The 26,565-nt window shown below is 40.4% G+C and overlaps 1 protein-coding gene and 1 long non-coding RNA gene across 2 annotated transcripts in view; one reads left to right on the top strand and one right to left on the bottom strand.

Moving 5' to 3' along the window:
- Positions 1 to 11,857, bottom strand: part of LOC142157793 (uncharacterized) — a 28,409-nt gene extending 16,552 nt beyond the window's left edge. Inside the window, exons 1-2 of the long non-coding RNA XR_012692637.1 lie at positions 11,744 to 11,857; positions 11,574 to 11,664 (exon numbers count right to left, since the gene is read on the bottom strand). This is a non-coding gene — a long non-coding RNA (uncharacterized LOC142157793). The remainder of the gene's footprint in view (positions 1 to 11,573; positions 11,665 to 11,743) is intronic.
- Positions 11,858 to 12,887: 1,030 nt separating this feature from the next.
- The window catches only part of PARD6G (par-6 family cell polarity regulator gamma), a 90,682-nt gene continuing 77,004 nt past the window's right edge, over positions 12,888 to 26,565 (top strand). Inside the window, exon 1 of the mRNA XM_075213173.1 lies at positions 12,888 to 13,209. Within this exon, the coding sequence (XP_075069274.1) occupies positions 13,138 to 13,209 (72 nt within the window). The 5' untranslated portion in view covers positions 12,888 to 13,137. The remainder of the gene's footprint in view (positions 13,210 to 26,565) is intronic.

Consider the following 26,565-nt stretch of genomic DNA (forward strand, 5'->3'; position numbering starts at 1 on the left):
ACCCCTGACCTTGGCTTTGGTCTGACCATCCCTTACCATCTGTACAATCTCCAGGTCTGCGCTGCGGTTAGTATAACAAACCTACACTACATTGGGGTTAAGTCCTGGGGGCATCCGAGTACCTGTGAGCGCGTCTAGCTCTACGGGAAAGGCGGCTGCTATAGGCGAAGACCTCCGCCAGTCCATTCTGCAGGTTTGTTATCTGACCACTAGCAACCTAACACTGCCGGGGAATTTTCCTTCTGAGAAAGCCAAGGTGGCCTACGTGATCTTGCTCCTGTCTGGTCAAGCCCTGGCTTGGGCCTCACCTTTATGGAAGAGGAACAACCCCATTCTGCTTAACTTTTCTACCTTCCTGTCTACATTCAAAAGGATCTTCGATGAACCGGAGAGGGTATCTAACCCTGCCACTGGCTTATTGCGTCTGCACCAGGGAACCCAGTCTGTGGGTCAATATGCGGTCCAATTCAGAACTATGGCTTCTGAGCTCCGCTGGAACAATGAGGCTCTCGTGGCTACTTTCTGGCAGGGTCTTTATGACCGTATAAAGGACGAGCTGGCATCACTGGACAATCTCATATCCCTCTGTGTTAAGATTGATCTACGTTTCAAGGAATATAATTCCGAGAGGGAACAATCCCATCGCAGTATGGTTCACCTGGCTCCCAATTTCCAAACGCCCGCTCTTCCCCTCGGCTCGCATCTCCAACAACCTGATTGCTCACGTCCTTGTGTCCTGGAAGTGGATGAGTCCTCTGTAGTTACAGGAGCGGTGCTTTCACAAGGGGATTTTTCTGGCAAACTTCGTCCTTGTGGATTCTTTTCCCGTCACATTTTACCTGTACAGTAATCTTGGTGGTCACGGATCGCTTCTCTAAAACATCCCACTTTATTTCTCTCAGAGGCCTTCCATCTTTCTCCTCCTTAGCCGATATTTTTATTAAGGAGATATTCCGCCTCCGTGGTTGTCCTCAACACATTGTTTACGATCGAGGATCCCAGTTCATATCCAAATTCTGGAGATCCTTTTGTAACAAATCTGGGATCAAACTCGATTTTTCCTCCGCATACCACCCCCAGTCCAATGGTCTGATGGAAAGAACTAACCAGGAGTTTGGAAAAAATGTTAAGAATATTTATTTCGGCTAATCAAGATAACTGGGTGGATTCCATGTGACTCCTCCCATGAGATCGCCCACAACAATCATTTCCACAAGGCCATTTCTAACTTTCCCTTTTTTGTCCTTTATGGCTGTCACCCTAAACTACCTACCTTCTCTCAAATATCACCTTCTGAAGTTCCAGCAGTGGATTCATTATTTCGCAACTTCTCTCATATCTGGGAACAAACCAAGATAAACCTAAAAAGAGCTACCATTCGTTCTAAGGAAGCTTACAATAAGAGGAGAAGAGCGGGGCCAAACTTGACTATCGGTGACAGGGTATAGCTATCCACCCAAAATATTTGTTTGAGAGTCCCCAGCAAAAAAATCACTCCCAAGTTCAATGGCCCTTTTGCTATTTCTGAGGTCATTAATCAAGTAGCCTTTAGATTAAGTCTGCCTCATTCTCTGCGTATAACAGATGTTTTTCATTGTTTCCTTGTTGAAACCGGTGGTTACCAACAAGTTTTCCACTCCTTCCAGGGCTCCACCTACTGTTGTTGATCTGGACCAGATAGAATATGAGGTAAAACAAATTCTGGACTCTCGTAAAATCAGAGGTTCCGTACAATTTCTGGTGGACTGGAAGGGCAACGGTTCTGAGAAACACTCCTGGGTAAGAGCTGCCGACCTTCATGCCCCCCGTCTACTCAAACTTTTCCATTAGAAAAATTCTTCCTGAACCTTTTTAGATGTCCGGAGTCCACCTTTAGGGTAGGGGTACTGTTATGAACTTACTTTCTCCTTCGTTCACCCGCCACTCCATCTGTCTCGGAAGCCGCACTTCCGGGTTTGGCGGTGACATGACCACATCTCGGGGCGAAGTTTTGAAATCTCTGCTGGTATTTAAACATCCTGCTTCATGGCTCCTGTTTTTCTCGTGGATCTTGGTGCTTGCAATCCCTGTTGTATTCCTGTGTACCAGTACCTGCCTGTATTACTACCCTGGATCTCCTGCCCCGTGTACCGACACTGCTAGCTGACTCTTCTTTATTGCTTGTGACCCTGACCCAGATTGTCTGACGTTTCTTCGCCTCTGCCCTGTACCTCGGATATTCCTCACGCTGAGCCTGCTCGTTGCTTCTGTACCTCATTGCTTCCCTGTGTACCAGTCCTGGCTGTCTGACTACGTTCTCTCTACTTGCTGCAGCTCCCGCTATACTACATCCTGAGGCGAGCCTGAGGACCGCGACCTGCGACTCCCAGCAGCTTAGCCCATCCCACCTTGCAGCGGTTTTTGGCGAACACCGGGGAGACTCCGCACCTCTGGTAAGCCAGCGCTAATCAAGATTAGTATCGAATCCAGCTAATCCGTTACAATACCATTTAGAAAACTAGACATACCTATTATTATTATTATTTTTTATTTATGAGGCGCCACCAAGGGCCGTACATAGATCATGGGAAAACAGTACAGGAAAGCGATACATGGCATACGGGGTAGTACAGAAGCAAAGTGCAGTAAAACCAAAGTGCAAAAAGTTTAACTAAATACTAGCTTAGCAGAGAAAGGAGCACAGGACAAAAAGTGAAAAAGTGTTTACACCAGTGCCCAGTAGAGTGGGGAACTACTTGCAGGATCAAGGGAGAGATTGAGAAGAGGATTAACTAGAGAAGAGGAAAGATGGGGGCAGGAGTCAAGTGACGAAATGGAGAGAGGAGGCGGAAGGCTAAAGGTAAACAGGAGGTGAGGGGAGACTGACAGTCAAGTCAGTATTGTGTCAGTATATCCTGACACAAGTTAGTTTTTGGACTCCTGAAAAGACTTTGTGGGGCCGGTCACAGCTGGACATCCTTGCAGCCCAAGGCAGCATTTTGAAGGCCTAAACAGGTATATAGAAATATGGACTTCCAAGGAAAATGTCTTCATAGTTCATATTTTGGGAAATCCGGGTGCTTCTCCATACTGAGGAGCAGAAATCACACCAGGGTTGTGAAAAACGGGTACGGGTGGTATCCAGAAACAGCTAAAATCAAATAGTTTTGGAAAAGATATGTCACAATGTCAAAATGTCATCATATTTGGTATCAAAAGATGAAGAGATTAATAAGGGATTTGTTAATATGAAATTGGGTCTGTGTGACGCGCCACAGAAAAGTTAGGTCACATAGTAGAATTGGGTAGTAAATCAGGCAACATGCAAATGGGGATTGAAAAAATCCCCAGGGTGCGGGGACAGGTGTGGAAGTGTCTTTAAAAAACTGAGACCAGTTACAACAAATTGTCAGACTTTGGGAAATCAATTCACATTCATAAGCTGTTCATCTTCCTTGCCAATTTCCCATGGCACAGAGTATGCAATTCATGTAAGTGACACTTTGAAGCCAACCCCTTTTATTTTAAACTGTTTTGCTTGTTATATCAATCTATTAATTGTTTATTCATTATTATTTTTATATCTGTATGCCCTGTACTTTTGTATATTAAATCTATAATTTAATATGTGGCTTCCTTGATATTCTAATGAATTCATTAGCCTGTTAAGAAGAATATAGCTCGACCAAGTTTGAATGCCAGTGTGTGATTTGTTGATACATTTGATTAACAAACTGTGCGTACTTGTATTTACATTTGTGTAACAGTCTGGAGGTGTGAAGAGTTAACCCTTTGCTTGCTGGTGTGGGTCTTGCTAGTCAGTGAGCAGCTAGAAGCCTTGTGTGCCAGTGTGGGACAATATATTGGGGTCCTATTGCCCATATTCAATAGGTGGTGGCAAACCTGAAGTGTGTAAGGTGTGAGCGCTATTTGGCGGCGATTCAGTAGGTCTATAACCTCTGTAATAGGTAAAGAGAGACTCCCCTCTTTCAAATGCATAAGTCAGAAAGGGGGAGATCTGAGTTTTGTAACAGTTGCTGGACTTAACTGGGTGTTATTTTTATCAGAAAATAACTTCTAAGGGTCCACATCATTTGAAAGAGTGGACTCTCCTCTTTTAAAAGAGGGTGCCCTTAAGCCCTAATGTAAATGACGCTATATTATCGTCATCATCACCATTTATTTATATAGCGCCACTAATTCTGCAGCGCTGTACAAAGAACTCACTCACATCAGTCCCTGCCCCATTGGGGCTTACAGTCTAAACTTCCAAACACACACACACACAGAGACACACATGCTAGGGTCAATTTTTGTTAGCAGTCAGTATGTTTTTTGGAGTGTGGGAGGAAACCCACGAAAACATGGGGAGAACATACAAACTTCTCATAGATAAGGCCATGGTTGGGAATTGAACTCATTGCTGTGAAGCAGAAGTGTTAACCACTTAGCCACCGTGCTACATGTGTTTTGTTTGTTTTTTTTAAAATAGGTAGTTTACCTAATTAAGCTAAATTAGGTAAACTAAATTAGGTAAATTACCTAAATTTTACCTAAAATAGGTAGTTAGGTAGTTACCATTTTGGTTTTCATTTGCACATGACACAAGACAAATACACATAATATTTGCATTTGAAATAACAGTTACACATCCTTCTAATTCAGATTTTTTAAAATAACTATCCTCTCCACAGTTACATAAATTGAGTCGTGCTGTGTCTGGAATTCCTGTATATCACTGTGCTAAACCCTGCCTCAGTTAGTCAATGGTTGGTTTGCTATTGACACTCATATACTGAATTATTAGGTGTGCTAATCAGGGTCGGTATTACCATTAGGTGAACCCAAGCAGTTGCCTAGGGCACCAATTGCTAGGGGGCACCTAAAACACGTTATGTTGACATAATCTGTTTATAACCTAGAGCGTTCCCACGCCGTCAGTGGGAAAGCCCCTAGGTTATAAATAGACCTTGCGTCTTTAATATTTTCATTATGTGGTGGGTGCTCATACAGGACCTTTGGAATTTTGTTATGGCTTTTTATTTTATGTAAGATTTGGATCCATTACAGCTTACAAGATTTGAATAGTTAACAGATGAAGAGCACAGATGTTGGTAAGTATTATTGGGGGTTTTATGTGCGAGTTATTTAAATTTTGGGTTGGTGCACTACAGGTCGCAGTGGCCCTGGCTGCCATGAGTATTTGGGTACTTGTAGTACTACAAGCACCAGCATGCGCAGACTGTTAATGGCAGCCTGGGGATGCTGGGACCTGTAGTGCACCAACTCAAAACAGTGTATTTCTAACATTTAACCCTTATAATACCCTACACCCACCGCACAGGAGTGTAGGAAGAGTCCGAGTGCTTTCAGCACAGACATTTTTTTGCGGACTCCTTCTCCCTAGGGAATGCAGCCCTATGCTGAGCAGCCTGGGACTGGTTGACATCATGGCAGGAGGACCCCACGATGCGGGTTCTCACAGCCTAGTGCTGGTGCTAGGAAAATCAAGGGGTGCATGCTTTTTTGTCCCCCGTCTATGCTAGTACCAGCACTAGGGTTAATCTGATTGGGGAGCGGGGGGGACACACTTTTTTTTCTTAAACCCTTTGTATGCCAGGGGCCTGCAGGTCTGCCAGCTGCCAGCACAGGTTTTTATGTGTTTTGGGAGGGGGGAAGAGGGGGGGTAGTTTAGACTTTTATTATGGTTTTAAATTTTTTTTCCCGCTGTTTTGTGGTGGCAGATGTACAGCCGGTGCATTATTTAAATCTGTTTATTTTCGACAAGAACAGGAACATAAAGTGAAAAACAATTGTCATTAGATATTGGACTTCTAAATAAAAAAAAAATATTTATATAGCTAAAGTCTATACATGTGCTACTAAATATATTCGAAGAGTAGGGAGCATTTTCCAAAATAACATTGCAATAGTGAAATATAGTAAACCTGCTTCTGACAGGTAATGCCTGGATCTGAATCTAATCCTGGAATCCAGGCTGGGAAAAGTACAATGTTGTTGGATTTTTCTGTATAAATGTAGGAACGGGGAAGGGACCAGGGAAGGGAAAGGGGGTGGTAAGGGAAGACAAGGGGCCTGATTCATTAAGGAACTTAAATTAAGAAGTTTCTTATTTAAGTCTCCTGGACAAAACCATACTACATTGCACATAAGTTAAATACTGACTGTTTTTTCATGTAGCACACAAATATCAACTTTAAATTTCAGTGTACAAATAAGCTATCAAGTATTTGTGTCTATTGGGAAATCAATCATTATTGATAAGCTTTCCATCTTCACTCCAATTAACCTTGACCAGAATATACCACTTATCTGTAAGCTATACTCTGAATGTATTCCCTTTATTTTAAACTATTTTGCTTGTCATGTATGTCATGTCATCATAGTTGTTTTTAATAACCTGTAAGCATTGTGCATGTTGTATATTAAATCTAAAAATGTAATAGCCATGTCCTTATTTATTATCTAAACAAAGATTGCCTGTGTAGAAGAGATAAGATTACTTGACCATGCTAAATCCTTTCATTGCTGAGGTGTGAATGGTGAATACATTTGTATAGCAAGTCTGGTATGTGCCTTTTAAACTGTGGATAACAAAAAGTGCTCATTGTGTGCCAGTGTGGGACAGGATATTGGGGTCCTATTGCCCTTATTTAGTAAGTGGTGGCAAGACCAATGTAACGCTCCGGTCCCGCAAATAGTACCTGCATTCCATTGATCTGGAAATTGCCATGTTCCAGCGTCAGACAGTTTTCATTCATTCATTCATTCATTCAGCTATTGTTAGATCTGCGCAGGTGCAAGTCTATTGCACTTCAGGGCCTCCTCCCTCTTTTCATTGGCTAAGCATTTCTGGAGAACTATTTAAACCTCCTGAATTCACCTGTCTGATGCCTGTTCTTAAAGCTCACTTCCTGCAGCCTGTGGTTCTGGTTCCTGTTCTCCTTGTGGTTTGCGTGTATTCCAGCCTGCTCTCAGTTCGTGGCCTGTGTTGAACCATCGCTGCTCCAGTACCTCTCTTACCATCTCCAGTGTACTTCATCGTGACAGCTCCGTTTCTCTCATCGCTACCACGCAGAGCCGCTGCTACACATGTGACTCACCAGCTGTTACTCCGAGTAACCTCCGCTACTCCAGTCTGATTTCAGTCTGTGGTCATGTTGAACTATCGCTGCTCCAGTACTTACATTACCATCTCCAGAGTACTTCATCGTGACAGCCTCTGTTCTATCACTGCTACTCTGCAGAGCACATAATCTCCTAGTGACTCATTGGCTGCTGACCATCAGCATATATTATTGTTGTTCCTGTATCTATACCACTTACCTGTGGGTTCCATCGTTTCTACCCGCTTCACCTGGCTCCTCCACATTGTTCTGCTGTTCGCTGACTCGCGGGATCGCGACCTGCAGGTTTGGTGCCGCTAAGACCATACCTCCTTTCTGGGGTTCCAGGTGAAAACCACCTGCCTGTTAGACTCTGCGCCTGTGGGTTGCCTATACATGTTCAGCAGAGCCTAGGGATGTATTTCTAGTAAGCCAACCGTGACAACCAAAGTGAGTGTTTGGGGGCGATTCAGCAAATCTAAAGCCTGTGCAAAAGGTGAGAAGAAGATTAAGTGATGGGATCGTGTTTAACCCCATAATGTCAACACTTCGAAGTCATGACTGTGCAAAGTGCGGTTTGTGACTGGTAAAGGTAATTAGGATAGTTTTTTTCTGACAAACTAGAGGTGATATATTGTCTGACTGTGTGAATATAGGATAAGATATTAAATCAGGGAGGAGCAAGAGGGGTCTATTCCTGACAATTGGTGGCAGTAGTGGGATGATAGGTTTTCCTGACAAAATAGAGGTGATATATTGTCTAACTTTGTGAATATATGAAAAGATATTAGATCAGGGACTAGCTAAAGAGGGCCTATTCCTGACAAAGGTTTTTATTTTTTTCCCTCAGCTCATACATATGTAGCTAGTTTGTATTCATCCCAACTATATCTTTGCACTCACTCTAAAGAGAGATGTGTTGAGGCTTTTGTGCACTTTAATTTAATGCGGCGCAAGATGCCACTGGAACATTCCTCAGAGACATATTGCGGCTGAGATTTTCTCAAATTTCCTTTCATTTTCCCTTGTGTCCCATAGAGATGAGCCACTTGAAAATCATGGCCACTTCTAAGCCTCTCTACAGTGACCTCAGTATCTTGCAGAGCTCTGTGCCATAGTGAACCACAATATGCTTATTGCTTCCTCCCTTTAGAAAGTAGGCTGCAGGGTCCTCTATCTTATGTCTCACATCTGCACTCTAAGTTTCATGTCTGCCCACTCTCCATTCTCCTCTCTGCCCCTGTTTTTTTGCAATTTGGTTGTATGTTCGAAGCTCCCATGTAGAGCCCTGCAGAAGCGTTGTGGTGCTCTATAAATAAAAGATAATAATAGCTAATAATGACTGTTGACTTACAATTTTTATAAATATATATATATATATATTAATATTTAATTCATTTGAAATATGTTTTTCTTTACCTTCCTATTACTTCCTATAACAAAGGTCCACTCAGATTCCGTTACTGTATATGTATTATTTTCTATCCCATCTGCTAGGAATTGCTGGGAGCAAGGGGGAGACTTAAATTGTGCCCCTCTCAGCCCTTATACTAGTGATCATAAATATTTGTATATCATCATCAATTATTTATATAGCGCCACCAATTTTGCAGCGCTGTACAGAGAATATTTGTCATCCACATTAGTCCCTGCCCCATTGGAGCTTACAGTCTAAATTCCCTAACACGCATACAGACAAACTAGGGGTACTTTTGTCAGCAGCCAATTAACCTACCAGTAAGGTTTTAGAGTATGGGAGGAAACTGGAGTACCTATTGAAAACCCATGGAAACACAGGGAGAACATACTCCACACAGATAAATATGATCTGTGTACACTTTGAAAGGCAATTTTTAATACTATTAGATTTTCTAACAAGATAAATACCTAATGTTGACATTTGCTCTCTGCAACAAGAAAATTGGCATTTGATTAGTTTCCTGCATTTTTCTACAATCCTTTCTATAACATAAGTATTAGCATAGTCGAACAAAAGAAAGATAAATTAGAAGCATAATCTGCAAGCAAACATATTACAGTGATGGAAAGTTTATGATGAGTCTTATAAACATTGCTTGTTTATTGTTAAAAATAGCAAAGAGCGACCTCTACAAAAACATAGGCAACACTGTTACTATGAACATTCTCAACACTATTCAAAAGGTCTTTGTTTCAGTATCCTTGTTCAAGGATGCAAAATAAGTGTAGTTCAAACAATCCCCATCCCATGCATTCTTCACAGTCACCCACGGTGTAAATTGTAGTTACTTGAGTACATTCTCTATTTTCGTGTTTTCTTTTACATGAAAGCCACACAGATTGTTTTCTATCCCCTGTGTTTCTGAAGCTGTGAACTCGATGGAATATGTGATAAGCAAAAAAGTGGTCATGTTTTCCCTCATGCTATCTCTGGCCCTGACACTATTTTCTTTTCAGCAAGATTAAACACAATGGAATGTAATTAAGGGCAGCTTCACTGGCGTGCCTTGGAATGACCATTATTTCATGCGTTTCTGTGCCTGTTGAACTCTGCATCTGTCTTTTGTGTTAGATACTTTAATTTCTCTGTTTTGTTTACAATATTCAGAGTGTAGAAACAAAAATCCCTTTGTTCTCAAGTCAGCTACACAGCGTGCCTAAAACATATTGTAGCTGTAGAAGGAAGTATATTCAAATAAAATTATTATGGAATGAATCTGCCATAGCAGTCTTGGGCCTGATTCATTAAGGAACTTAACTTGAGAAACTTCTTATTTCAGTCTCCTGGACAAAAACCATATTACAATGCAAGGGGTACAAATTAGTATTCTGTTTTGCACATAAGTTAAATACTGTCTGTTTTTTCATGTACCACACAAATACTTGATAGCTTATTTGTACATAGAAATTTAAAGTTGATATTTGTGTGTTACATGAAAAAACAGTCAGTATTTAACTTATGTGCAAAACAGAATACTAATTTGCACCCCTTGCATTGTAACATGGTTTTGTCCAGGAGACTGAAATAAGAAGTTTCTCAAGTTAAGATCCTTAATGAATCAGGCCCCTTGTCTTCTTTACCCCATCTGCTTGGAATTGCTAGGAGCAATTCATAGTAAAGCATTTCCTAGCCTATGAAGCCTATGGAGAGAGCGTTGCGGTAGAGAGATCTTCAGATCCCTCGCTGCAACTTAACTGCTCTCCCCTCCGGTCACTACTGCAAAGGTGACCACTTTGCGATAGTCACCATAGAGGACATAGGAGACAGGTCTTCACAGGAAGAGCAGTTTTTCGTGACTGCTGTTCCTAGTGAAGAATTGTAAAAACTAGTCACAATGTTTCAATCCTTATATTTGCGATAAGGACTGAAATGGATCATGATGAAAATGCGTTGGTTAATAAATATGCCTCATAAAAGTGGAAATAACATTAGAGCTAAGTCACAGAGACTTGGGATTTTTGTATATAAATCAAAGAAAAAGACACAGTGACATGAGAAGAGTGCTGTAATGTTTACATGGCTGACGGGAATGTTGTCCTAACTGATCATAACTTGAATAGTCATCAGCGTGAGAACATGTCAGATAATTATATACCAAGCCAATTATATTAATTTACTCCTGTATTATTAAGGGAATCTTCAACACATGGCACATAGGTTGTAATTGATGTTAGTGTTACAATTACTACATATGGGCTAATCCTGCTGCTTGACCCTAGAGTCCAGTCAAAGAATTATTGTTCATTTTGGCCATTTATTTGGCAAGTCAAAGAGGACAAATCCAAATTGCTGGGTTGCTTCTGGCTTCATTGCCACCTGTTAGTGTGCTCCAAGGATGAACGCACACAGGATGATCACATTCTCCGTCATTCCCGGGCTATTATCTGTATCACATTCATATTGGGGCTGCAGATACTATGATATTGGGCCAAATGCCTAATATCGTATATAATATTGTAACATATGGAACCAGCTTTAGGTATAACACAAATGGCTGAACAGGAAGGGCCAGCGCTATTATGCAAGCAAAAATATAGTGCAAACTTTAAAGTCTCTTATTACATAAGTGCATAAAATATATAAATTAGAATCATTTTAGAACACTATGCATAAAGTAACATTTTTATTTACTTATTAATATTCTGGGGTATTCCAGAGGGCAATCTTTGCCTCGAAGCTCTCCGAGGCCTCCTCTGGTAATTTTAATGGACACTTTAATCCAGACTGGGCATAGTTTTGAAAATGATTCCAGAGCACAGAAATCTTTATGAACTTTACTGTTTCAGGGTTTGATTGCCTACAATGTGTCATTGCATTGACTATAGAGGGGTGATTCACAAAAAAGCTATTTTTAAACTAGCTTGACGAATCTGTGTTTACATCTGTCCTGTCCACCTGATTGTACAAGATGGAGGCAAATTCCAGTTCACCAAGTTTGAGAAAGTTTTCATGTGCTAAGTTTCTACATTAGCTTAAGCCACACGTACCTGGGTGTATGAGTATCACAATGGCTGTGTCATGTCTGAGAAATGTAGTCTGCTTCTCACCGACACTAGATGAAAATTGAGCACATTGTACCTGAAAAAAAAAATACCATTAACATAATATATATATGACCACTAGGGGTGAATTATAAAAGAATACAATTAAACCATACTTTCCAACTCTCCCTGAATGTCAGGGAGACTCCCTGAAATAGGGGTGATCTCCCTCACTTCCTGAAGAGTCTGGTATTCTCCCTGATGCTGAGCCAGTACAAGACGTGGTTGGCTTCGCCATCTGTGCCATGTTGACACAGTTCAGAAATTGTGTCCTATGTCCATGTATTGATGCCTATGGAGGTGGCCATTTTCATGGAGACCAAGATTTAATCAAAGACTGACAGGTAAGACATCATCAGTTCAGTAATGGAGACAGAAATGTAAAAGACACTTCAGTCTCTAGAGATGAATTAGCTGCTTTTCTTTAATGCATAGTTGCCTACTCTCTTGGAATGTCCGGGAGACTCCCGCATTTCTGGGAAACCTCCCGGATGAGCAGAGCAACCTCCTGGTTCTCGCCCCTGCAATAGATAAGTGGCGTGGGGGTGGGGGCTTAATGACTTAGCCCCACCCCTTGTAATTGGCCGAAATTGCGACAACCGTTTAGGGCAGGGGTAGGCAACCTGCGGCTCTCCAGGTGTTGTGAAACTACAAGTCCCAGCATGCTTTGCCAGTAGATAACCAGCAGATAGATGGCAAGGCATGCTGGGATTTGTAGTTTCACAACACCTGGAGAGCCGCAGGTTGCCTACCCCTGGTTTAGGGGATGGGACCAAAATTATGCGATTCGTCAAGCCCCGACCTCGCACGCCCACCTACCCCGGGATCTCCCTGAAGCGGACAAGGAAAAGTTTGCAAGTATGACTTAAACAAATTAACTTTATGCCAGGAAAATGGCACAATACATGTTATAAAATTACATAATTTATCTATTAACTATACCGAAATGCTAATTTTACTAAATATGTTTCTAGGACTAGCGAAGTAATTATATAGATTTGACTGATAATGCAATTTTGCTGAAATGTAAGGTATGTACTATATACTATACTCAGTTATAGCGAAAATGTGCAATGAGATATGATAGTAAAACTATTCTGTGTCCTGTGGTTAATTTGCATGTTGAGCTCGTTTACTGTGACAGCTATTAGTTTACTGCGACTTCAAACCACCAAGATGGCGCTGCAGCTCCTGTAACGGAGACAAAAGAGGTATTGGTATGTTCGACCTCTTGTAATTATAGCTCTGTGATCATTCCAAACAGGAGCAGCAGCGGCGCTGTTAGCAGACCAGGCGCTTTTGACTGGAAGGACTGCGGGGATCTGGGAGCGGAACGCTGGGATTAAAAGCACAATACAATCAACTAGAGAGACGCCGAGCTACGGTATCTGTCAGTCCTGATCCAGCTGCTTCTACGGACAGTCGGAGAAGATCGGGATCTGCACTCCCACATTGCAGTCTGGGGATAACTTGGCTGGGTGGCGTTGGGGTGGGGGGGCGAGCATTGAAGATGAATCGAAGTTTTAGTAAGTCCCAGACTCTGCGATATGTGGCTAGTAGCGCCGTGGAGGTGAAAAGCAAGGTGAGGCTGTCTTGGATCTTAATTCATCGGGTATATGTCTCTCTGTTCACATACACACCCCTTCCAACACCAGTGTATTGTCCTGCAAATCAATGGAGCTCTGCATAGAGACTATGGGATGGGGAATGTTTGGGAACTCGTCCTATGGGTTACATACACAGACCCATCTCTTTTGTTTCTTGTGTGGCGCTCAGTTAGGGAATGTGAAGAATTCATAAGCATGGCCCATTCAGTGCTGGGGAACCCTGTGTGTTGTACTAATCTACAGCAAGAGGTTCATTTATTTAGCTTGGACGAATATGGAATGTATAGTTCATGTTTAATGTCAATTAGTTCAGTGCATGTCATCCATACTTTGCTTGTTTACAGTGGTTTTGAGGCTAACATCACTAGGTGTGTATAGTTTTTGAAAGTGATTTTTTTTTTTTCCCCTTTTTTATTCATGACATAAATGTTATTTGCCATTGCAATGGTTATTATTATATTGAAAATGTTTTTGTTTTGTATTTTTGTTTTCCATTTACTTCTTGTTTTGTATTTTGGTATTGTGGGTTTTTGGTTTCCTATCCAGTGCGATCAATACTAGTAGTAATCCCTACTGAGTTCTAGCCTATATAATATATCAAAGACTTTATAATGATCCTACATGAATATTGCGTAACCATTTTACTTTATAATCACACTGCACCCGTGGCATTGATATAATTGAGTAGCTTGAGCCTATACTATTTTAAGAGCAGAATTAACATCACAGAAATGGTCAATTCATTCTGAGAACTACCCTAAGGATCATGTGTGTGTGTTTTCATAGAATGAAGGGGGTGCTCTTCTCTGAGAATTCTTGGATTTAACAGCATGCACATGTTGTGGTCTAGAGATGCATGCTTTAGGCTGGCAGCTGAAAAGGCTCGCAGAGCGCAATAGTGAGCAGTGATCAAGAAAAAGCCTCCTGAAACTTTACTAATTTATTTAAACTTTACAAGGAAACCTCATTTTATACAATAATTATTTTGGTTACTGCTTTACAGGCGCTCTATTGCTAATTTAGCTTTGTGGTATAAAACAATTTAATGTGTGCTTTTCGGCCACTGTAAAGTGGGATTTACTGAAATATAGCAGCCTCCTTCCACACCTCTGTGAGTCAGTGCAGGTTCTGTGTGTACTCATCAGTTAAGCTTTCATCTCCTGTCCTGTTTCAACTTGCAATTGGAGCTCCAAGCAGTTTTCTAGGCTCTTGCTTTCTTTATTGGTAAGGCAGAGTGATGTTTCCCATCATTAAATCAATGTGCGTGATAGGACAGGCATGACATCATGCATAACAAATCATACTACCTGTGATGTATTTTCCTGTTTGATAGTCATTCCAATTTAAAGGTGCAATCTTTTACCTCCTAATATTCATCAAATAAGTATTTGAAGGAGTTGTGCAGTCTATCTTGTGAGTGCAGGATAGCTGGTATAGAGTTGAAGCGTTCACATACCTGCCAGCCTAATTGCTTTTGACAGTATTATAATACTGTGGCTCTGCTTAGCCAACTGAATTAATCTAGGTTGAATTTATTAACTAGGTTAAAAACTATAGTTAATCTTAAATTACCTATGTGCATTTGTGTGGTAGAGAATTTAGACTGTAAGCCCAATGGGGAAGGGACTGACATGAATTATTAAATATTCTCTCTGTAAAGCGCTGTGTAATATGGTGGAGCCACATAAATAAATGATGATGGTAATAATAACAAATTTATCAGCCTTGGGGTATTGTTAGTGGGAAAATCTGAAAGGTGTATCACACAGTGGACAGCCGTCTGGTAGGTACATGTTTAGGTTTGCACTTTAATTGATTATTTTCTTTTTCGTGGTTGTGGCTACATAGGTTGATATTCTAGCCATAATGTTTTCACTGCTCACCACAGATTGCACAATCATCACATTTAGAGATTATTTAGATAGGAGTCCTGCAAATCCACGAAAGCCAGTTGAATGCATTCATATTTTTTTTTAAAAGGGTACATGTTTTTTTCTCCCCACAAGAAGGACCTATTTGAACATTTTGGCTGGCGGAACAAGTGCTGAAGGTCTTGAGAGGGTTATTATATTTTTTTATGGTGAAAACATGTTTCATATTGAGCAGCAGGTTTAAATTTACTTGTACCAAAATTTGTGCAACTTCAATATTACTGTAGCATGCAAGTTTCTACTTACAAGATCATTTATTATTTGCAGGCTCCAAAACCGCTGGTATTATGTTTTAGTGAAGCCAGAGGCTTCTAAGATAGTTTCATGAGCAACTGAGGCCACAAGTTGTCTATTTCTGCCTTAATGTAAGCATGATCCCTGAATATTAACTTTGTTTTTGCATTTGTAACTATTGATGTTGTTCTATGTATTTTTTTGGATAAAGCAATTTTTTCCCATCCATAAACATAGAATATTCCAATCACCTATATTTGCCATTGAGATATCAACTTGACCCATTTCACCCAGAAAGCATTTGAGTTCTCTCAAACTTGGCACTAACTTCCTGATTTTATTAACCTTATCAATATAAAACAAATCTTTTACATCAATTAATTGAGCTCTGAACATTTTAGTCATTCAGCAAGTCAAGTAAATTCAGAAGCGGATAAATATCTCTTGGAATGAAGTGGACCAAGTTGACATCTCTGCAATGCAAATACTGATACAAAGAAGAGTGTAGCTCTGCATAGCAGCCAGTCAGATGATTCCTTTCATTTTCTAACCTGCTGTTCAATAATAAGGTAGTTGATTGGTTGCTATGGGCAACACCACATTTTTCTTTGCAGCCCCATCATCAATAAATATCCACCAATAACTGTCATGCAATTGTGGCAATGTTAGTAACTCTATTGCAAGGTTCAGACAAATGCCTTGGGAAAGTGGGTAAAATGCAGAATACCTAATGCGCTCTTCAGCTACATTTCAGAGATGTATTGGTCAATGCAGTGCAATGTTTTGTTCTAGACATGTACATTAACAAATGAAAAATTGTAGACTGCAGTGGTGCAAACAAGCCCATAAGGGACCGTTCCTACTGTTAATGCAGTTTCAGTCATTAGCCGCTGGAGAGCGCATTAACAGTGGATAGGTGTAAATGAGCCCTAAGGGGGAAATGCTCCAAGGAAGGCTTTTAATTTGTCCTATGGCTAATTACTGGAAATTGAGTCCCTAGGATGTTAGAATGAAATCTCTTAAAAGGTTTGATTGTTAACTAAAAGCTGTATATAGATAAGAATCATACATTTTTTTTTAGTCCATCAAATTCAATGCTTAATATGTAGGATATAAGAAGTACCAATGAAAATTGCAAAATCGAGAAGTATCATTACAAAAGAAAAAAATAAAGTAAAGGTTCCTTTTGGTTTTTTTTGTTGTTTTTTTTTATACATTTTTGTTTCTCCTCTCTAAAGAATTGTCTACATTAACCTATAAAGATAAAAATCTATGGTAACTAAAATGATGTTCCAAGGTGTGTTCTTTTTTATAAATTTTTTTTTTTTTTGCTCTCCATTTGATAGTTATTGTTAGCGTGCAATTCATGTGAAATTAAGTGTTCTTAAGAAACTCATCTAAATATGGATTGTATCAGGAACTTGGATGCTGGCAAACACTTCTTTCTAGCTGTAGGCAGGTGATAAATCTCATATGTAATAATAGGTTGGGTTGATCATTCACTACTGGATGGAGAAAGATTAATGTGTGAATTTACTTTTGTGTTCCAGTGGTTGTCTGTACTCCACATGTCGGCACAGTGGTTGATTTACCTCCATATATCAGTACTCAGGCTTTAGTACTTGGATTTGCTCTATCAGCCAGTGCATTTTTATTTTTTTTAATGTTTTTTTTCGGACGAATGAATTGTAATTTTTAATTTATATTTTTCTAAACTCTTAGTCCATATTTGAAATATATGTACATGGCTGTCAGTGTCTGTCATATTTTCTGTGTGACTGACAGATTGTTCAGCCTGTCCAACATGAATTTATTGACAAGGGTGCAATTATGACATAATTCAGTGGTTGGTGTTTGAAGCAGTTTGAAAGTGGTTTTGTGGAAAAAGAGGTGGGTTAAAGAAAAGTACTGAGGTGTGTGTGTGTGTATATATATATATATATATATATATATATATATATATATATATATATATATATATATATATATTACACATACAGGTGGTGGTATGGGAATGTAATGAATGGAATTTTATGGTTTAGCAATAAAATCAGTAGGAGTAACTTTTTTTTCTTTAAACCATAAGTGTACATTTTTCTATCCATAACAGTCATAAATATATTATGTAGTGCTTGTTTATTGCTTTTTTACTATTTAGTCATAACAATTAAATATTTAGGCAATATGATGTAAGGGTTTATCATCAACATTTATTTATATAGCGCCAGCAAATTCTGTAGCGCTTTACAATTGGGAACAAACATTTATAAGACAATACTGGGTAATACATACAGACAGAGAGGTAAGAGGGCCCTGCAAGCAAGCTTACAATCTACAGCAAATATACAGTTGTCCGAGTCAGTACCATGCTTCAGTGTTCAGCTACGTTCGTCATGTGGTGACTGCAACATGGATGGATCTTATCTTATAGAGATCATTACCCTCTATGTAGAATGTGCTGTCAGTATATACTGTTCGTTTCAAAATGTGGCCAAATTAAATATACTACAGTGTTCATATTTGTTCAAGCCACAATCAAAGTGCAGTGAACTCTGAATGCTGTAACTGTTATAAGAGCGAGGTACCCATAAGGTGCCCATGCACAGTTCATCCAAGTGGCCAAGTTTCTATCAGATTTGACCCTATGTGTTTGATCAAATTGAAAGATTATCCTGTCGCTCTGTGGGCAAAGGGGTACAGTTGGCTTGTGTGTGTGGGCACCTGATGCTGGCTGTGTTCTGTTGGCAGTAATATCTGGAAATAGGATCACTATTTAGGTATGATGGTCAAAAGTTGGGACCTTGTATTATCCTATTTATCAGGTCCATCACCAAGCCCCAGTGACACCGGAAGTGGCCTGCATTTAGCTAAATTACACAGTTCTCCTGTCCCTCAACTCTTGGACAGAGCAGCAGTATCAAACAAGGGCGCCCTATGGCGCTTGTGATGGTTTGATGCGGCCCTGTAACCTTCAAAAGAGATGTCCATTACCCTTAATCTCAGTAGTGAGTTAAAACAATACATTTATTCAGCGAAAGATACCCCTATCTGTAGTAACAAATCAGATATCATTTTAAACAAGTGTTACAGCTGTAACAAACAAATCTGACTAAAGCAGGAAGGAGCTGGGGACCGCAGGTGAAGGCTCGGAGGGCCACATGTTGCCCATCACTGTTCTAGAGGCAGCTTAACAGGAGCAGTGTGGAATTATGTGGGTAGTTTTGTTGGGTGGAGGGGGGTTATGGTAAAGATTACAAATATTTTAGTGACCCAGGTTTCATTACATGAAGTGGCTGGATGATCTCAAGCAGTTGATATTGTGCAAAGTAGACCTGCGTGCATGAGCTCTCCCACATCTTATTTCTTACTCAGTGGGCAGCAATGTAGAAACCAGCGAAGGTGCTTTTATTATTGTACTCCCTATCTAGAATTCCAGTAGTGCTTGTTGGACTAAACAATGCAAAGTTAAAATATTTTTTTTTTGATCTATTGTCAAATGTAAACTTGGAGATATTTCAAATAATTTGAAGCAACGTGTTGTAGCAAAACAGTGGAAAACTCCTGCAGGATATTGGCCTAGAAAGAAAGCACTATGGGCAACAGGAAGACCTCCAGTAGAGTACTGAATTAATAATGTTATTTACTTACAATTTAACAATTCAAAGCAGTGTGATATTCACTCTGAATGTCAAATTGTGTTGGACAAGAATAAAAATACCACATTCAATCCCATCTGACAGCATTATATTTAATAGAATTTCAGAAAAACAAGTTATGGAAATGGAGTGCTTTGTTGTAGATGTCGGAGAACTACTGGTGGGGGTGTCATTAAGGCACATGTACAATTTATAAGTAGTCAAATTAATAATCACAATGACTGTGAATACATGGTATTCGTATACAAAGAAGAAAAGCGAGATGACAGTAATGAAAAATATATAACTGAAAACCTAATAGTTTGTGTCATGTCATAGACTTTGTGAGCTAGATCTAAGGGGAGAATTAAATGGAACTATAGCAAGCCACCATGTAAGTAAGGTACAGAGTAGCAGTTACCATATAAGTGGAGAGCTGACCCAAAGTATCTAACCATGATCGCCTTACAAGCAAAAGTGTAGTTTACTGATAAGCACACATCCAAGTCATATTATACTACAGATTTGCAACCATTCAACAAGATTCATTGCAGTAATGTTTGTATAGTGCTAGGTATGTTCAGGATAGTTACAGTAGAAGGCAAGGGAATATTGGTATTCAAAAGTTTTGTGAGTGCAAATGTAATCTTTGATGCGACTTCATAGTTGTATAACACACTGGAAAAGCTTAGTGTATAGGATAGTTTGCACTTCACCTAAATTATTAGTGTACGGCTATGCTTTATCTAAAATGTAGAGTTGCGTGAGTCCTTTTTTTGTTGTTGTTTGGTATGGCAAGTTTTTGGGCTTCAAGATTTATTTTTTTTCCGGTTAATTAAGCAATGGCTAATCTTCGTTGCTTGTGGCTGGAACATAAGTGACTTTACAAAATAGATGAGATTGCTACAACCCGGAAATGATACTGAAGGACTGGGGACAGATGCGGTAGTACCACAACAGTCCAGCAAAGGCAAGATCCCCATGTGTACTTATGCTCTATCAGCACCCCCATAATGTAACTACCTTCTAAAGTGAGTCCTTCTACCCTCGTTTGCTGTGCAGTTGCTTCAGGATCTGTCTTTTCCCTCTGATTGCACAGGCCCTGAGCCTAGATAGCGCTCTAGGGTATTTATATAGACAAAAATAGAACCTTTTGGTGTAAAAGTTCAAGTACTTATTAAGACTGCTCAGGTCCAATTGTAAAATTAAATAGGAGAATGTGCTGGAACCAATGCAATTTTAGTCATCCCCAAATACTGACATTTCAGATATGTTCTTAATCATGTGATCATTTTTAGAGCAGTCTTTGAAGGGGCTTAGTAGTGCAGTGCAGTATCAGTTAGGAGGCAGGCATTACACTTCATTAGAAAACATTTAATAACGTATTGGTCATGTCTTATCACCTTGGAGTACTACTGTTTTATTCAATAGTATTTTACTAATCGCCTTTGAAAATGATTATAGTAATGAGTTCAGTGCAAATCGAGCTGGCTGTAAGTAGACCTCAACTGTGGAATTAATTATATAGCAGCAACATTACACATCACTTTATAGAGTCATTCACACCAATGGTGCCACTGGGCTACCCAATTATTTATATATAATCTATAAATAAATTATATATTGAGCACACTTCAGGCAGTCTCACGCACGTCGTTCAGTTATATTTATTGCTGTCTTCCTTCTCTTCCCCTGATCCCCTTCCTAGTACCCCTGCACCGTTGACCCACTCATTTACTTGCCCTCTTCTATCCTTCCACTCTCTACTCCCTTAGTCTTTTATCATGTCTCCTTGCTCCCATCCAAAACACATCCTCAACCCCTGCCCTCATCTCCGTTCCAGTCCCAGCCCACCCCACCGCAGCAGCAACCCCGCCAATGTCACCCATATCTTCCCACTTCCATCTCTCCCCCTCTCCTTTGCTGTTTGGAATTCCAGATACATCCATAATAAACTGCCCTCTATCAATGACCGATTCACCTCCAACTCTCTTACCCTTCTTGGGGAAACCTGGATTTCTTCCACTGATGCTGCTTCCCCCGCTGCACTCTCCTATAGGGGCCTCTCTTTCACCCATTGCGTCCTGATGACCACCCAGGTGACGGAGTGGGCATCTTCCTATCCCCCAATTGTACCTTTCTTATTTCACCTGAGCCCTTCCTTTCAGTCTCCTCCTTTTAAAGTCCACTTTATTTCTCTTCTACCCCATCCATCTCCATGTCTCAGTCATCTACCACTCGCCTCCTCAATCTCTTCATAATTTTTCTCCATGGCCTCCTCTCCATCATCCTAGGTGACTTTAACATCCCCATTGAAATCCCACAGACCCAGTGTCCATCAATTTCTTGCCCTTTCTTCCTCCTTTGGATTCTCACAATAGACCTCTTCCCCCCCCCCCCCCCCCTTCCCCCCATCTACTGACTCGGTCATTCCCTTGACCTTGTCTTCTCCCTCTTTCTGACTTCTCCAACTCTCCCTTCCCACTCTCTGACCACTATCTTGTCTCCTTCACTCTTTCCTCATCTCCTGCACCCCTCCCCTCACGCAAATCTACCCTTTCTAGATGCAATCTTAATGCTTTTGATCCAGCTATTATACAACCACACCCTCGCCAATGCTCTTGACTCTGCTGCCTCCTCCTCTTCTGTCCAACTTCGCTGCTCTAAACCCCAACCATGACACTCCAAATGTACCCGGTTCCTTCAAAAATGCAGACATGCCGGTGAGCACGACTGGAGGAAATCTTGTTTCTTGGCTTACTTCCTTCATTTCAAGTTCATCCTTTCATCCTACAATTCCACCCTCTCCCTTGCTAAACTATCCTTCCAAGTCTCTCATCTATTCAGTTCTCCAATCCCTTTTGCCTTTTTCCCACTTTCAACACATTCCTTTGCTCCCCCCTCCCATCCTCTTACTGCCACTGCTTCAATTTTGGAAGTGAAAAAAGAGGCAATCGGACTTGAAATCTCTTCCCCCTTCCTCCTCCTCCCATCCCTCTTCACCCTCCAGCCACCACCTTTTTTGCTCTTTCCACCCCACTACAGGTGACAAACTCCATTCTATTATATTATCCTCCTGGATCCCATCTCCTCTCACCATCTTCTCTCCCCCCATTGCTTGCTCCCAATTTCAAACTGTCCCTCTACACTGGAATCTTCCCATCATCTTTTAAACATGCTCTTGTCTGTCCCATTCTTAAAAAAACCCAATCTTGATTCCACCTCACTCTCTTGCTACCGCCCCGTTTTCTCTTCTCACTCTTGCCTCCAAAATACTTGAGCGGCTTTTCTACAACTGTCTCGGCAGCTACCTCTCTGACAACTCTTGATCCTCTCCAATCTAGATTCTGCCTCCTCCACTCCACAGAAACTGCCTTGACCAAAGTCACCAACGATCTTCTCTCCGGCAAATATTGGGGCCACTTCTTCCTGCTTATCCTCCTGAACCGCTCTGTGGCCTTTGACACAGTGGATCACCCTCCTCTACTTCACAACCTTCACAATATTGGCCTTACTGACATTGTCCCTTCGTGGTTCATCTACCTCGGCAACTGCTCCTTCTCTGTTTTTACCTTTGGTCCCCCAGGGCTGTCTTAACAGCATTGTAGGCCACTGGGCAAAGCAGTGCACTGAGGCTCTACTTACACAACCATTCACAAGAATAGAAATTTAAATTATCGATAAAATTAAGCTTATACTTATTGGTACTTCCAACAAAATCAGTGTTTAAACATTAAAAAACATGGTTTACAGTGGAGATTAATTCACACAAAAGTTTGGAGAATATAACATGAGCCTTGAAGTTGAAAAAGAAATTAAGAAATTAAACATAAAAATGGTAATGTTGGTAAATCATACAGGCTGAGATGGCACAGTACGAAATGACTATGAATTATTTATTATTAAGCAAGTGTTCAACACAAACAAATTGTACATAAGAGACAAAACAACATACAATTTTTTGCAGCCGTAAAGCTTTAATAAAATGCTTCTAATATATTGACAAAACAATGTACAGTAACTAATTGTACAGAACAATTAGTACATGTATGTTTCCGTCAAGATATGTATGCGCATGTACAGATAACGGCTGATACTGAGGTGATTAGTCTACCTAAATATTTTAATAAAGAGGGTTTGAAGGTTTTGAATAAATCCTGGAATATATACTGATAAGTTGGCAAGCCTGTGGGGCCCCTGGGCAACTGCCCTGCGTGCCCATGTGTTAAGACAGCTTCCTATAGAAGTGCCACAGGGTTCTGTCCATGGTCCTCTCCTTTTTTTTTTTTTTTTTTCTCTGTACACCTCTTCCCTGGTTGAACTCATTAGGTCCTTCGGCCTCCAGTACCACCTCTATGCCGTTTAAACTCAACTCTACCTCTCATCTCCTGATCTTTCCCCTTTCCACCTCTCTTCAGTTGCCTCTTCACCATCTTCTCCTAGATGTCCTTGCGTTTTCTCAAACTTTAACATGGCCAAAACTGAACTCATTGTCTTGTCTTTATCAAGACTCTCCTCCCCTCACAACCTCTCGATCACTGTTGACAACACCACTATCTCCTCTGTTCCCCAACTTCGCTGGCTGGGTGTCATTCTTGATTCCTCACATTCAATCTCTTGCCCAATCCTGTCGCTTCCAGGTCCGCAACATCGCCCTTATCAGACCCTTCCTCTCGCATGATGCCCAGGACTACTGCAACTTTCATCTTACTGGCTATCCCCCGCCTCATCTCGCTCCTCTTCAGTCTATACTTAATGCTGCAGCTAAACTTATCTTCCTCTCTTGCCGCTCCGCATCAGCCTCCCCTCTCTGCCAAACCTTTACACTATCACTAAGGCTGTATAGCTTCAAACGATCATTCAAAACCCACCTGTTTATTAAAGCCTACCAGTTCTCCACTTAACCATTTCACAATGTAGTATACCTTGCCCTCTTTCATCCCCTGTCTCTCCCATTCTTGCTTCTTGCCCTCAGTTCCTCTTGGATTAGCTCATCCCCATGTGTCAACTGTTTGTCTGCCCCTTTCCCTTTAGATTATAAACTCTAGTGAGCCAGGCCCTCTTCCCTCCTGTTTTCAATACCTATAACTTTTGCTCACCAGCTACACTGCGCACCTTCTCCTTGGGCTTTCTGCCCACTGAGTCCACTTCTCCAGTATCTTTCAGTGGGTCTAATCCTGTTAACTGCGCTCACGCTAGTGGGTACAGAAAATAATCCTTGCACCCCACAAGCAGTGTTGAGCTGTAGTGTTATTTATTTACTGCATTATACTGGCTTGTTTGCTCTCTGTACCATGCTGCAGACCTCATGTGGCGCCCTAAAAAGGTTAATAATAATATACGCTGTGTTTCCCTGAAAATAAACTTTGGAGAGCATTGGGTTACATAATAAAGGAATGTCCATTTTAGATACTTTCAAAGTCATAACAGTAGTCATATGTTTGTCCCATTCATTCTTGAAGTCATAAAGGAAAACAATATTTTTCCTTGAGTTACCTTTCAATTTCTTCCTGTAAATGGTCAGTATGGCAGTCCTGAGCCTGTGTCTGTGACATCATAATGGGCTGCCCTTTACATCAGGAGATTGGCTTTGACCTGATAATCCCAGGTACTCATTCTGTTTATTCCTATTAGACTGAAGGAAGTTTGGACTAAAACAAGTCATGTAGCCTAATTGACTTTCCAATACAATCTATTTCTTGCTATTCATCTCAGGTCTGCTGCTTGATTGAGCAGCTGTTGTCTCTCAGTAGCTTGTGATGCCTCCAGAATTCAGTGCATGTTAAATCCCCTTTTTGCAGATAACAGCTGCTAATCCATGCAACTCTTAGCATGTCAGCCTGTAGAGACCTATGAAACCTATTGTTGTCCCTTGGAAATGTTGTGTGACTTGTCCTGAAACGTTTTTACGTTCATATTGCAGTAAAAATTGGTCTGCAACCAGTGGAGGGTTTGCACAAAGAAAGATTGTTTAATTTTTTTATCTTGCTCTTCGCCTAAACAAGTGGTCCTTTCTTCTAGCACATACCCTCCCATTAAAATGCACTGTATTCTTCATCTGTTTTGTTTCAAAAGTAACATTTGTTTTCTCAACAGCCTTCTGAACAGTGACTTTGTCAGCTCTTTTGATCTCCACTTGCCCAATTCCTCAATGACATAAATTACTACATTTCAATGATCTTCCCATTCATCACCAGCGTAACTCCTAAAACGTGCCCCTGTCATTAGTTACCTTTTGATGATATTTTTATTTTTTTTTTATTTTTTTTTTACAAGACATTGCTTCCTTAAAATAGAGGTCAGGAAACTGGTCTGCATCAGACGCAGAGCAGAAGCTATATATAGGAGAAAAGGAGATGAATAATAGGAGGAAGTTTTGCTTTTTTTTAAGGTGCAGTTGTCAGGCTTCTAAGTAGCATTTCAAGACCATCATTACAGTATATACAGTTATGACTAATCCCATTGTATATGTCATCTAAGCTGTACTTGGAGAAGCTGTGCGTGATCATTCTATAAACTTGAACATGTATAGATTTAAGGGCGGCAGTGGAGAAATGAGCAGTAAATAAATATCCCCAAATTATGTCTATGCAGGTGTTCAGTGTCGTTGGGTAGGAATTAAAAGAACACTTCCATTATTTTAATCGTTCATCTAAGTAACAGCGCATTTTCTCCAGTTTACCAGACAATCCAAATGTATTTATTTATGTGACGCCAACACTCCGCAGCTTTTTACAGTTATTAACAAATTAATAAAACTATTGGCTGTTATCAAACATACAAAGATGCAAGAGGCCCCTGTACAGAAGTTAACAATCTATACAAAAATGGGAGTTTGATACATGAGGTAAAGGGAGGGAATTCCATAGAGTGGGTCTGGCCTGAAAGCAGTCCTGTATCTGGGAATGGGATCAAGTAAGTAGTGTGGATGGCAGGAGGGCTGGAGTTATGAGATCATTTGAGACAAGGGGTGAAATGCATCTAGGTGCATTTTTGTTACTGGCTTTGTATGTTAGTGTAAGTGTTTTATATTGGATCCAGTGAAGTACCTGCAGTTATTATAGGGAGTGACAGAGAGGAGCAGCTCTATAATGTTTTGGGAGAAAAAATTGTGGCTTTGCTGCATTAAAATTATAATGTAGGAGTATTGTTATTATTAATAGGGGAAAACGGGTAAGAATGGAATTGCAAATGTCTGATTATAACTGCATAATTATTTTTTAATTTATTATTATTATTATTATTATTATTATTATTATTATTATTATTATTATTTTATTTTGGTGTTTTATGTGATATTTGTGCCTAAATATTTTATTTAGCTTTTGATGATTAAAATAATTGGCATTCAGAAGTGACAGCAAGCAGTTTGCATAGCTAGAGAGCCCTATTAATGCAAATGTCCTGCTATCACACAGCTGTGTACTGCAATTTTCCAGACCACTGTGGGCTCTTGTGTGGGGGCTTACAACGAAATATTGGACATTTAGGCATATGCTGGAAGGCTTAGTAATGACACAGCACTCGTGTT

This window comes from Mixophyes fleayi, chromosome 5 (assembly GCF_038048845.1).
Source record: "Mixophyes fleayi isolate aMixFle1 chromosome 5, aMixFle1.hap1, whole genome shotgun sequence".
NCBI lineage: Eukaryota > Metazoa > Chordata > Amphibia > Anura > Limnodynastidae > Mixophyes > Mixophyes fleayi.